The sequence below is a fragment of the Diabrotica undecimpunctata genome, chromosome 7 (assembly GCF_040954645.1).
Source record: "Diabrotica undecimpunctata isolate CICGRU chromosome 7, icDiaUnde3, whole genome shotgun sequence".
In the NCBI taxonomy this organism is placed as follows: Eukaryota; Metazoa; Arthropoda; class Insecta; order Coleoptera; family Chrysomelidae; genus Diabrotica; species Diabrotica undecimpunctata.
Window position 1 is genome coordinate 4,422,772 of NC_092809.1, and position 15,099 is coordinate 4,437,870.

Here is a 15,099-nt window from a genome sequence, read left to right on the forward strand (position 1 = left end):
TATTTAACAGGACTATTTTTGGACATTGAGGGAGCATACGAATCAGTTTGCTTGTCAACTTTAAGAAATAAAATGGTTAATTTATTTCATATGCCAATCGCATTCGTGGATACAATAATTGGATTTTACACAAAGAGGATCATCTACGTAAGAGATCATAATAACAAGCTAATTGGACCGCGATATAATTATCAAGGTATACCACAAGGCTCAGTTTTATCTCCAATGTTATTCAATATATACAGCTCTGACATACATAACATCCAAATAAATAACCGTTCATTCAAAATCGTACAGTATGCCGACGATTTCTGCATCTATACAGAAAACAAAAAATATGAAACCTATATACAAAGCCTTAGCAAAGTATGTGAATCTCTTTTTTCATGGTTCTTAGAGAATGGTCTCAATTTATATATAGAAAAATCAGTAGTATCTATCTTCACAAGACATAACATTTCTACAAATGAAAATATCATTTTGAACGATCAATGTTTTAAGCTTCAAAATCATGTCAAATATCTAGGCCTTATTTTGGATAAGAAGTTAACTTGGAGACAACACATAGAGTACATGCTTAATAGATGTAACAAAGGCAGCAATTTCCTCAGAATGACAACTAAAACGTGGTGGGGTTGCGATGTAGAAACATCCTTGTTGTTTTATCGCGCATATATACGATCTATTCTAGATTACGGTGCTATTCTTTATGGTTCCGCCTCTAAGAACCTTTTAAGAAAAATCGACACGTTTCAAAATTATATTATGAGGGTATGTTTAGGTGCTATGAGATCAACCCCTATACAACCCTTATATGTTGAAGCTGCTGAGCTACCCCTGGAAAATAGAAGAAATTTTTTAAGTGAAAAAAGCCTTCTTAAAATTCTATTAACTAACTCCCAGTTATATTCAAGCGTCCGTCAACTTAACGAGTCAGATCTTACAAACAAATATTGGGAGAAAAAACCTTCCCCGCCTTTATGCATGGCATTACAGAATAATCCTATTTTTTTCAAGAAATTGGACACGGTTGACAGAAGCTTATTCTTTATTCCACAGAACTCAGGTTATAATACCCACTTATAGTGAGAACACCATTATGAGTAGCAATCTTCTAATATCTCTACTGCAGGATTATAGGGAAGCCACAGTAATATACACGGACGCATCAAAAACAACAGAAGGGACTGGATGCGCATACTTTTTACCTGCTACAAACGTAGAATTCAAGTATAAACTGCCATATGAATTTTCAATCTTTTCAGCGGAATCAATAGCTATAATTGAAGCTCTAAAATATGTTAAAAACACCTGTAATAGACATATCTTAATTCTGTCAGATTGCCTTTCAGTTTTACAGAGCATAAAAACATTGAATTGCCCTCAACATTTAGCAACCCCTACATATTTAAAATAAAAGACCGATTGTATCATTTATCATCGACTGGAGTCAACATAAAATTTATTTGGGTCAAAGCACATATTGGTCTCAAACACAATGAATATGTAGATCACTTGGCTAAAATGAGTGTAACAACTGGCTCTACGTTGAAATATATGCTTAACACATCCGATGTTACTACGATTTTCAAAAAAAAATCAGCAACTTAGATGGAAAGAGCAATGGAAACATTACTGTTTTACAAACCATAAAAGGTATACCTCTTTACAACCAACTCTACCTCAAACAACCTGGTTTCAGAATTTCAAAGCTCCTCGTAAATAGATTACTACTATAAATCGAATACGCTTTGTATCTGTACTTATCTGTGTATACTTTTTTAAGGAATTTATTATAACCTTTCGAGACTGGCTGAATGACGAAAGTCAATGCCACAAAAAAAAAAAAAAATTACAATGTTACATTTTTATGCTTATTAATTATAAAATTATAAAATTATAAAATTTATTTTATTGAGTATTGACTGACTTTACTAAATATATTTTATTTGAACCTTTTCAGTACGGCACCAAAGAAGCCGGTGGAGTTAAACATATTCCTGTTGGGTACGATTGGTGGATTGGCCTTCAAGGAAATTCAAAATATTACAATTACACCTTATCTGTAAATGGAACAGGTCATTTTTTCAGTAACAAATACTTAACAGATGCTCTGGCGGGGTATTCGTTGTCCTTTTTAACCAACAAACCAAACGATAAACCTGTTTTCATGATTGTTGCTCCACCTGCACCACATGCTCCTTTTACTCCTGCGAAAAGACACGAAAACGCTTTTGCTGGAACTAAAGCTGTAAGAACCCCTTCATTTAATCATTCAGGATATGATGTAAGTTACAGTATCTACAAAGATGTTAAATAATGTGTGTTTTACTTTAAAATATCAAGATTAATGATGAGAAAGCTCTAGAATAAATGCTGCAAAAAAAGTTATATCCTCCTCGATCTTATATTTTTTCACAACTAATCTTACATTTTCCATCTTAAGGTCTTGATTTTCCATCTTTCATTTCTACTTTTCATTTTCTATCTTTTACGAAATAGAAATCAGTTTTCAGAAAGTATCAGGATTATTTCAAGAAATTCACTCAAAAATAGAAAGTTACCAGGACCAGAAGGAATAATCAACGAGCAATGTCCAAGAAAGGAGATAAAGAAGACTCCAACAATTATAGAAGTATAAATCTACTGAACACCGCACTTAAGCTTACCACAAAAGTCATAACCAACAAAATCAAACAGCTTTATTAGATGAAAAACAAGGATTCAGATCCGAAAGATCCTGCGTAGACGCGGTATTTGTACTAAGACAGCTCACAGAAAAGGCCATCGAGTACAATAAACCAGCATATCTATGTTTTATAGACCTGACAAAGACTTTCGAATGCATGTAAGTCGAAGACGTCTTACACCTACTGTATTAAAGAAACATGCCAATCAATATTATACAAACCATATAGAACATCTACTTACATAATCGAATACAGGCAAAGATAAATGGAAAACTAACACAGTGTAAATCAGTACAAAGCGGAGTCAGACAGGGTGACTCGTTAATCCCACTTCTCTTTAATATAATAATGGACAAAATAATACAAGCAGTACGTAAAGGTCACGGTTATAGAATGGGAAACAAAGAAATCCAAATATTAGGTTATGCAGACGACGCCGCATTAATTGTTGAGACAGAAGACGAGCTCCGAATATTAACATACATCTTCAATACTAAAGACAAGAAATACAATATGATAATATTAGAAGAAAAAACCAAATGTTTGACAACATTTAAATACCGAATACGATGTAAAATGGAAATAGATGGAAAAATAATAAAGCAATAAGCAAGGTTTAGAAATCTGGGAATATATATAACTAGTTACCGAGATGTTGAAGAAAGTACTACAACAAAGCTTAAAAGCAAGTAAAGTCATCTCTTAATGACACAATCTGAAAGAACAAACACTTAAGACTTGACACATCTAAGACGAGACAACTAATAGAAACAACAGAGATGGAAATACTTCGACGAATATCAGGGAAAAGTCTGTTGGATAGGGAGAGAAGCGAAAAAATAAAAAGAGCATGCAATATAGAAGACATAAATGGATGGGTGACAAAAACGGAAACAGGAGTGGAACGAACACATTAGTAGAATGGCAGAGGATATGATAATACGAATAGCACGAGATAAGTCACGAAATAGACGAAGACGTATTGGCAGAATAAAAAAAAGATGATGCGATAATTTATACAATTTAGGAGGATAATATTGAAAAAGAAACAGACTTCAAAGTATACATACAAGAAGGAAGAAGAAGGAAGAAGAAACTCTTGATTTAGTTTCCTTTGGCCAATCCTGATAATTATTTCATTAGCCCTTATCTCAGGGACGCCGGTGGGAACCATAAGGAGCCAAAGCATATTATTGTGATACTACAGCCAAGTTTTCATTCTTCTATATGCCATAGTTCTCACTACATCAACAGTCCATTTTTTGTATGTTCGGTAGAATAGTTTACTAAGGTACTAAGAGGTTGTTTGTGTTAAGGTTGATTTTCATCCTCGATTAATTTGTTTCTGATCCTAGAGATGGCTCTACTGCGACAGGCTGCTGTCGTAAATTTTTTAACTTAGTTGTAGATTTCTACATGATGGTTCTGTAATATTTTCAAACCCTAACATAAATTGCAGTTTTCTATCATTATATCCATTGGCTGAGTTGCCAAGATGTGTAAACAATAATTTTATCAAATACGCTATAACTTATTAGTAGACCAAGTAAGCAAAGATATCTTTAACAACATCTTTATGTATAATACTTTACTGCTCTGCTGTGTCAGTTGGAATATAATATACCAAAATAAACATTCATCAACGTTGTTTTATAGAACTGTGTGTTAATTGACGATCAGATTTGTTTGAGCAGATCTAGTTGGGTATCAGGATAGTGTCTGTGCACTACCATCAGTTTAAAAATATTTGTTACATTAGTATATGACCTAGTCTGCTTGTTAGTGTTCCTAGATTTTTTAGAGACTCCTTGTTAAAGCAAATTGTGTTATTTTCTTAAGGTCTCTTTTCACACTACGCCCTACAGCTTTACAGGTTATTCCGCTTTGGTATAGTGATGATTTTCTTTGGTCCATGTCCTTGCATCCATTTGTGCTTTACTTCTGATCGTCTGTTAAGCAACACGTAGGCGTATTTTAATTTGACTCAGAATCGGTCCTCTTGGAACATTTTGTGGCTCAATATTTCGGCTCAATATTTGGCCTTTCCGTTCGTTGCAGTTGTATTTTACTTTAGTTGTGAAAATTCACTTATTTCTGAGCCTTCTCTTTTTGCTTTAATCTGTATATTTTTTTCATTTTGTCATTAATTCAATCAACAAATCTACATTATACGCATTTCTGACTAGTTGGTCGTCATTTTTCATATTTCATATTTCTTGTTCAATTAAATTCTATTAATAGGACATAATTGTATAATTTTGCTTTTTGCAATAGATTTTTATATGACCAGTCAATCGTGCTACTCAGGTGGGTGGGCTTCATAATGAATAAATGTTTAAATAATTTGTTTCTAATTTATTGATTTTTAGAAGCATTGGTTAGTTCGAATGTATCCACAGCATTTACCAGAAAATGTTGAGATATTAGACTCCATACAACAACACCGTCTTGAATCACTGTTGGCAGTTGACGAGTTAGTCGACAGGATTGTCCAAAAATTAAAAGTCCTAAATATTTTTCAAGAAACTTACATTATATATACTTCGGATAATGGATTTCATATTGGTAAGTTAAAAGATTCTTAAAACTAATAATTGAAGATTTAATCCAAAAATGTATAATAACATTGGATAAATATTTATTAAAGTCCTATGAGCAAATTCGAATGTAATTATAATTTCAAATTGTATCTTGTATCTAATTCTTCTCGATCGACGATGATAAAATAAAATGTTGAAGTGGAGTAAAATATAGTTCTATTAACAGCTACTGAATTATTACCGAAGCTATATTTATAATCTGACTAAAATGTTACGATTCATCAAATAAGTATATTGCTCTCTGTATAAAACAAAACCTTTGATTATTTAAAGCTGGCAAATATAATTTCAACCAAGGAAATCATTGCAAATCATTTCTATTTAACTATAGAGGCATATCGCATATCGATAAATTATAGAAGCATATCGCTTATTAGCACACTTGCTAAAGAGACTCACACCATATTCGAAAGATATTCTAGGCGACTACCAATGCGGCTTTCGTGCTGGAAGGTCATCTATAGATCAGATATTTACCATTCGACAAATATTAGAGAAATAATGGGAATTCAACCGCGATGTGCACCAAATTTTCAAAGATTTCCAGCAAACATATGATTCCATCTTCTTCTTTAAGTGCCATCTCCGCGGCGGAGGTCGGCAATCATCATAGCTATTCGGACTTTTGTGACGGCTGCTCTGAAAAGTTCATTTGATGTACATCCGTACCACTCTCTCAGGTTGCGCAGCCATGACATTCTACGCCTCCCTATGCTTCTCTTTCCTTGGATCTTTCCCTGCATAATCAGTTGGAGCAAGGTGTATTTCTCTCCACGTGTAATATGTCCGAGATATTCTAATTTTCTTGTTTTTATTTTATTTAAAATTTCCATTTCTTTGTTCATCCTTCCCAGAACCTCTTTGTTTGTGACGTGTTCTGTCCATGATATTTTCAGAATTCTTCTGTACACCCACAGCTCAAATGATTCCAGTTTTTTCATTTATGTCGCATTCAAGGTCCAAGATTCCATTCCATAAAATAAAGTCGAAAAAACATAGCACCTCGCCAACCTAACTCTTAGTTCCAGTTTTAAATCTCTGGTACATAGAACTCTTCTCATTTTGTTGAAATTTGCTCTAGCCTGTTCTATTCTTATTTGGATCTCCTGATTGTAATCATTTGTGGAGTTAATCATTGTTCCCAGGTATGCGCATTTGTCCACTTGTTCGACGTTGGTTCCGTTTATTAGAAGATTCTCGTTATTTCTTTGAGTTTTCGATATTCTCATAAATTTCGTCTTCTTGACATTCAATGTTAGACCATACTATTTTCCATACTCTGCTATTCTGGTCACCCTATTCTGGTCACCAGTCTCTGAAGATCTTCAATGTTTTCGGCTAAGATCACAGTGTCGTCTGCATATCTAATGTTGTTAATGGGAACTCCATTTACCTTTATTCCAGCTGTTTCCCACTCAAGAGCTTTTTTCAGGACCTCTTCGGAGTAGGCATTAAAAAGAATTGGCGACAATACGCATCCCTGTCTTACTCCACATCTAATTTCAATTTCTTCTAACAGCTGTTCGTTAACATATGATTCCATAAAAAGAAGCAAATTGTGGATAGCAAGTAAAGATAGGAAGCAGAACATCGATGCCATTTGGTATATATTCAGGACTTAGACAGGGGACCCCTTGTCACCGTTGCTGTCCAATTTTGCTTTAGAATATACAATAAGTAAAATATCGTCTGAGCTGACAGGAGGATTAGCTGATCAAGGATTAGCTAATCAGGAGGATAACTGTTTTTGGCCTTTGCTGATAATATAGATGCAGTCACGCATTCTACAAGAGACGTGAGGGAGGTGTTTTCACAGCTCGAGGAGGAAACAGGTAGTCTGGGTTTCCGAATAAATGAAGAAAAGACGAAATACATGGTAGTAACCAAAAATTTAAAGAGTTTAAATACGTGGGGCGATACCTGGGGCGATAATCACAGCCGACAACCACGTAGAAAAAGAGGTCTCAGCAAGGATAGCTGCGGGAAATAGAGCATTATACTCCCTTTCAACATTATTAAGATCGAAGCTGCTAAAAAGAAAATCTAAATTAACACTGTACAAGTCGATATTTCGCCCAATTATTATATGTGGCAGTGAAACATGGACTCTTAACCAGCGGGAAATCAATAAGCTTCTGGTATTTGAAAGAAAGGTTCTCAGAAAAATATTTAACCCTCAAAGAGATGAATTCACAGGGGATTGGAGAAGACGCCGCAATGCTGAATTGGTGACTCTATATAACTAAAATAATAGTTAAACATATTAAGGCAAACTGAATAAGATGGGCAGATTACGTGGTACGATCAGAGGATGACAGAGTGTTAAAGAAAGTGTTATTTGAAAGACCAGATAGTAGAAGATCAGTAGGCCGACCGAGAATAAGACGGAAGAATTATGTTAAAGCCAATTAATCTAGAATTGGGGTACAACAATGGGAAATAGAAGCGCAAGATCGTAGAGGATAGAGGGCGATAGTGAATGCGGCGAAAACTCACCCCGAGTTGTAAAGCCAGTGAAGAAGAAGAGGAAGAAATGATTGCAGGCATTTCCGCAATACATATTAGGCAATCTCTAGTTTGCAGGAAGTTGAACAAACTGTAATTGAGCTACTAATCGATATGTTTCACAATTATACACGGTGAAACTATACAAATTCAGGAAATTAAGATTAATCTAAGATTACAAATTAATGGACTAATTTGTTATTGAACAATGTTCAAGGGATATTCCACAAATTCAAATTCAAAACATTTTCTTAACTGGGCGACATTTTAATTATCAGTATTAATACTTACGTACAGCGCTATGAGTTTTTAAACAGTATTGTTTTATTAAAATTTCAGGTCAATTTAGTCAGCCTTGGGACAAGCGACAGCCTTACGAAACTGACGTTCGAGTTCCTTTTATAGTTAGCGGACCTAACGTACCACGGAAAACGTTGGAAACGTTTCCTATTAGTTCTGTGGATATTGCTCCCACAATTTTGGATTTAGCAGGTGTCAATATTCCTAGTTCTATAAATGGCAAAAGTTTTAAAAAGGAATTGCTTTCTGAAAAGACTGAACCGTTTGTAAAATTTATTTCGATTAGTTATAAAGGCGAAGCAAATCAAAACTCGATCGATAAAAGTTGTCCCTGGACCTATGATCCAAATTTAAGCGTAAGTAATTTTTCGATTTATATGTATTACATAAACCAGTGATGGCGAACCTTTTGAGTTCGGTGTGCCAAAATTTGAAATATCGAAACACATAATTTTCGTGGCGTGCTACAAGATTTCGACATTCTTTTTGATGTCTTCTTCAGGTCTTTCGAGGTCTCAGTCTTTCAAGTCCCCAGACACTACTACACTGAGCACTAATCAGTGCATTACTGCTACTAAGAATATCGAACGGTTGAAAAATCTTTGATTAATGTGTACAGCATCTTCTTCTTGTTGCGTCATCTCCTTTCGAATATTGACGATCCAAATGGCAATTGTAGCTTTGGAAACTGCGGATGAGCGGTTAAACCATCTCGTCAGGTCTTTCAGCCACAAGTCTGGTGTCTTCCAACTGATCGTTTGCCCTTAATTTCACCTTTCAATATGTTTTGGAGTAATTCACATCTTTCACCTCTCAACACATGACCCAAGTATTGTATTTTGCTCTCTTTGATTATGCTGCGTATTAACAGCATATAAAAATATATATTTATTGTTATTATATTTATAAAATGTATGTATTTATGAAGTGTATATATTATTATTTCTAAATTGTATCATTTTTTAGGAATGCACTTTAGATCAGTGGTGTAAATGTCAAGATTCTCGAAATAATACCTATCAGTGTTTCATTTATTTTTCTGGCGAGACAAAATTTAAAGGTTGTTCATTTAATGACGCAGAAGTAAGTATTATGATGTAGAATTCTTTCAAATGTTATTAGGTATTTTCGGACACAATATATATATATATATATATATATATATATATATTTTTTTTTTTTTTTTTTTTTTTTTTTTTTTTTTTTTTTTTTTTTCAAATTATTTTTCGACCGTACTGTTTTAAATAATATCTGACCAATATCTGACCGATTGCTGATACTATAAATCAATATATATATATATATATATATATATATATATATATATATATATATATATATTAATGTGATATTTAAAGTCAGAGATGCGCCAAGCAATTAATTAGCTAATTAATTAATTAATTAAACTTATTTAAATGATGCAATTATGATTTTATCACACTATTAATTTCTCTTATCTCAGGGTTATATTCGTGCTTCAATATCTATGCTTTACATATGATAGGTAAGGTCTGAGGAATACCGGAATAATAAACATATATGATACAAAATTATATATTGAAAGAAAATTCACACTCAAATATCTTAAACAAAAAATATCTCATACAATGATTATAAAATTTTGTTCTACGTACGTGAACCTTCAAAAATTAATGTTATATACTATATAAATTAAAATTTCAAATCAAAATTGTTGTTCTATATCTCCTGATAACTATTTCTATCTTTTCTGAAGCAATTAAAAAAAAACTTTGTTGATAAAGGAAAAACTGACGAATTAAAAAAAAAAACTATCTCTCTGATGATGAGTTGTCCAAATCCTTGTTCCTTGTAGCCTACACTATCTATTCTTAGCAGTTCCCTAGGTAATCAGCAATCTTACAACAAATTATTGCGAGCCTCTCGTCTTCAATGATCTCCTTCAGATGGACGCATCGTTCAAAAGATAAACTTCTTCTCCTCTCGATAAACTGAATCTCTCGTTCCGGCCTGAACAGTGACTCTTGGAATATATAAGTAGAAAAGTATGACTTACAATATTTTACTGGATCAGCTTCCGTCAGGATACACTTAGTCCACGAAAACTCACAAACATTCACTTCTAATGCTTACTATCACTTGGGAACCGCCAAAGAACAACGACTGTTCGCCTTGCACCCTTCGAAAACAACTGATAATATTTTTTCCCTCTAAAATCTAGCTAAACTCTCATTCCTCCATCTCTCCCACTTTTTTTCACTCTTTGCCAATCAAAGTTCGTTATATTTATCCCCATTTGGATAACAAACAACAATTTTAACTACAATTATAACTTTCCTACAAACTATTAACATGCTAATCGGTTTCTACAAATTCTTAAGAACTAACGGAGAAATATAATTTCTAAATTCTACCCTATTGTCTTTATTCACTGTACAAGTCCATTTGGAAAACCCGGTCGTATTGTTCAATTCACTACGTTCACTCAAATATATTTTACAAAGAAAATAATTTATGCATATCTTAAATTTTGTTTACTACAGGTAATCCAAAGATAATTTACTTTCTTTTCTTTGAAATATCTTTCATAGTTTATCAGTTGAAATATTTTGAATTATCATATTTTATAATTTGAAATATATTAAGAGCAAACCAATATTATTTTTAATTTTACATAGCATAACAATATATATATATATATATATATATATATATATATATATATATACAAGAAATACTGGATATTATTGACTGTCGATATAAACAAACAACACAGTTTATTAGGGTTGCAGTCAGGAAGATTGGCCGGGATGTTACAAAAACACTCTTTTGACTTTTGGTCTAGCTTTCGGAATTGTTTTATTCCTTCTTCAAGACACTGTAATTAGAAGAATGTGTAAATATTTACAATATATCACAACTTACACAAATTACAACTTACTAGTCGTTGAGATTATTTATATAAAGCTATGACACTCAACATTAATAACACACATATAAAATATAACATAAAATAATGAACAAAATTCATTTTAAAATTTAGTTAATAAAGTTAAACTTCGTTTGTGACATCTTTTAATGGTGTGTTTTAACTGATCCATAGAGAACAGAAAGAAAAATCAAAAATAGTATGTTTAAAATGTAATTAAGTGTTCTTTATGTTTTATTAGTAGTAACATTATAAGTAGTATATTAAACCTGTCTTGATGGTATGCAACATGTTTTGCATGCAGGTGTATTATGGTGTGTATGCGTAAAAGTAAATCTTTATTTTATTTTTGATGTTTTGTCAGTAAATAACAATAAATGTTGCTCAGTTTATCTATGTCAGTCTTTTTATTTATAAAAGACGTATTTGATTTTATGAAACACATTTCCAAGTAAACACGTTTTGAATGTTTTTTTTTCTTTTGCCAAAATATTTGTGTATTTGTATAGTATTTTGACAAAGGAAAAAAACCATTCAAAACATGTTTTCTTGGAAATGTGTTTCATAAAATCCAATACGTCTTGTATAAATAAAAAGTCTGACATAGATAAATTGAGCAAGATTTATTGTTATTTACTGATCAAAAATAAAATAAAGATTTACTTTTACACATACACACCATAATACACCTGCATGCAAAACATGTTGCCTACCATCAAGACAGGTTTAATATACTACTTCCATTAATAAAACATAAAGAACACCTAATTACGTTTTAATCAAACCATTTTTTGTTTTTTCTTTCTGTTCTCTATGGATCAGTTAAAACACACCATTAAAAGATATCACAAACGAAGTTTTACTATCATTAACTAAATTTTAAAATGTATTTTGTTCATTATTTTATATGCTATATTTATATGTGTGTTATTAATGTTGAGTGTTATAGCTTTATATAAATAATCTCAACGACGAGTAAGTTGCACTGACAATTTGTGATATATTGTAAATATTTACACATTCTTCTAATTACAGTGTCTTGAAGAAGGAATAAAACAATTCCGAAAGCTAGACCAAAAGTCAAAAGAATGTTTCTGTAACATCCCGGCCAAACTTTCTGACTGCAGCCCTAATAAACTGTGTTGTTTGCATATATATATATATATATATATATATATATATATATATATATATATATATATATATATATATTAATAAGATCCCCAAATTTTAAATAAAATTAAAAATCAAAAGACCATTAAAAAAATCGAGAACACCCTGTATACAGAAATAGTTTAGTTGTAAAATCATAAATCATTTACCGGGAACAACTTGAGTGGTTTCCGAATATGTGAATAAGTGATTTGGAAAGTTTTCTCCGATAAAAAAAAAACAATACGGTTTGGACATGAGCAGGTAGATTTAGTACACAACTATTTGAAATTTGCGGTTATAATAGATTAGAAAGTAATAAGTAAGGATTATTGGTTAATGAGTTTTCTCCTTTATAAAAGTTTTCTTTAAAAAAAGAATTAAAGGTCGTTTGAAGGAAAGTATTTTAACGTCAGGTAATTTTGGAAAAACCAAAAATTTCATGGACTAAGAATCCGATGATGTCGTTTGATGAGAGGGGAGGTTTGTTTGGATTGGTTTGAGAGAGATGTTGTCAAAATAACTGTCAAACTGAATGCGAATTTTGGGATTCTCCTAAAAAATATTAATTTTTGGCGGTTTTTCTGAAGATATTGTAATTGAGAATTTATAAGAAGTAGTGTTTAGTGTTTGTGTGGAAAATTAAGCAGCCATTGTGGTAAGCAGAGACAAGTTCCAGTAGAAATAGAGGCATTACTGTAAGTACAAACAGATATATTTTCGTTGTGTCTGAGAGGAAGCAGTTTGTTTGTCTTGGAGTTTGGAGCTTGCGGTAAAGACATCACGACATTTTCACATACTGTTTGTCTTTTTCTTTTATTATCAAAAGAAACAGTAGGAGGAATAGCGAGCAGGGAAATTGGTAGGATCCGGGAAGTAAATTGCGATCTGGTCAAGGCACAATCCAAGCAGAATCAAGGGAAGATAGTCTGTTGGAAAACAAAAATTTTGAGTTTTAAATAAATTCTATAAGGACATTCTATCACGACCATCTATCAACATTCATGTCAATTGTTTGTAATTTGCAATATTTTTATAGTTAAGGCAAGAAGTCAAGGAACCAATAATTCTTTCTAAAAATTCTATATTAAGAGATATTTGATTTCGAAATATGTGTATTTAATTTTTATTGATCATTAAGGGATGTGTGATTTGATGGATGATTGATTATATTTTTTATTCTATTTATAGTGTATGATGAGATTTATCCTCAACGGAATTTTAAATTAATTGGATATAGTTTAAAATAAAGGACAATTGTTTTAATATCAGAATTGATTGTCTATTATTTCTTTTTCCTTTTGTTGATCTTTCTTAAATGGAACTAGCAGAAGATACTTTGAAGCCACGTTTTAATTAAAAAAAAATATAAAAATTATTTTTAGCCCTGAGATATTTTTTGCTTTTGATTTGTTTGATAAAATTAAATTTATTACATTTCAGACTATATAAGTAGGTTTACCATTATAAGCAAATCACAACAATATATATATATATATATATATATATATATATATATATATATATATATATATATGTGTTTTTTATGGGTTGGAGTCAATAAAAGGGGCTATTGGTAAACTATTCTTTATGTCAAGCTTTCAATTGTGTTTACAATCTTTATCAAGAGCTTCTAAAAAAATACAAAAAATCTTACAAAGTGAAACTAAAAAAATAAATTTTAACTCACCAAATAAAATTAGTTTTGTTAGTAAATCTAAACTGCTAAACATCTTAAAAACCATTTTAAAAAATATCCAATGAACGTTTCTCTAAATTTAGTAATTTTGAAAAACTCTTTTAACAAAAATAATTGAATTTATAAATAAGTTAACTTATTTATAGATCAAGAAGAGAATATTTAAATTATTTATGATATATAAAATTATTTTAGAACTTTACGGAAGCTTATGACTTAAAAGCAGATCCTTTTGAGTTAAAGAACCTATGTCCAGAATTAAATAGTTGTAAATATGAACACAAGTTAAAAGTAGGAAGATTTTTAAAATGCAGTGGTAAAAGTTGCTGATATTCAAGAGAATGATGAAGACTCTATCAAGATCGATGCATATTTTTTATGCATTATATATATATATATACATATATATGTATTTAATATAGTAATATTCTTATAATATTATAAATATATAAATTTAAATAAATAATATTTTTCATTATTGTTTTATTATTTTAAAATATGAGAATATACTTATTCTTATATACAGGGTGGCGCACCGAAAACGAAACAGATGCATTTACTGGCAGATGATTCCTTTAAAAAAAAAACGCTTGGACCCGTCGATTTTGTTATCGAGGGGGAAACAAAATTGGCATAAAATCACATTAACATTTGCAGCCCCCTAAGCGGGGGTGGCACCATCCCTAAAATCTTAAATGGAAAGGGGGGTCGAATGATCCATCATTTAAAAGGTCTTTCAACTCCCTTTTCCATGATGTAAAATTCATGTACTTCAATTCAGTAGTTTTGGAGATTTATTGATTTAAAGTTTAAATACATCATCGTAAGAGGAGATCAATACATAGCAGCAAAGTTGTTAAAAAATAAAGAATGAACTGACCTGTCAGCCGAGTAAATGTTGAAAATGACGACCATTACTTTCCATGCAATAATAAAGATTTTGCTGAAAACGTTGCCCGACATTTTGCAATATTTGAGGAGTAATTTGATAACACTCATTCACAATTCTTTGTCGTAAATCTTCTAAGGATGTTGGCTGAGTAGCATAGATTTTGCTTTTTAAGTAACCCCACAAAAAGAAATCCAAAGGTGATAAATCTGGCGATCTTGGGGGCCATTCAACGGCACCTCTTCTACCAATCCATTGACCTGGAAAGGTCTGATCTAAATAATGCCGAACTCTTAATGCGTAATGTGGTGGGCCACCATCCTGTTGAAACATCAACATATTCTCAATGTATCGAC

The 15,099-nt window shown here is 31.7% G+C and overlaps 1 protein-coding gene across 1 annotated transcript in view; it reads left to right on the plus strand.

Annotated features, from left to right (window-relative positions):
* LOC140446170 (N-acetylglucosamine-6-sulfatase-like) overlaps window positions 1-14,240 on the plus strand; it is a 30,550-nt gene extending 16,310 nt beyond the window's left edge. Inside the window, exons 6-10 of the mRNA XM_072538702.1 lie at window positions 1,964-2,287; window positions 5,060-5,255; window positions 8,135-8,451; window positions 9,062-9,178; window positions 14,050-14,240. Of these exons, the coding sequence (XP_072394803.1) occupies window positions 1,964-2,287; window positions 5,060-5,255; window positions 8,135-8,451; window positions 9,062-9,178; window positions 14,050-14,184 (1,089 nt within the window). The 3' untranslated portion in view covers window positions 14,185-14,240. The remainder of the gene's footprint in view (window positions 1-1,963; window positions 2,288-5,059; window positions 5,256-8,134; window positions 8,452-9,061; window positions 9,179-14,049) is intronic.
* Window positions 14,241-15,099: the final 859 nt, after the last annotated feature.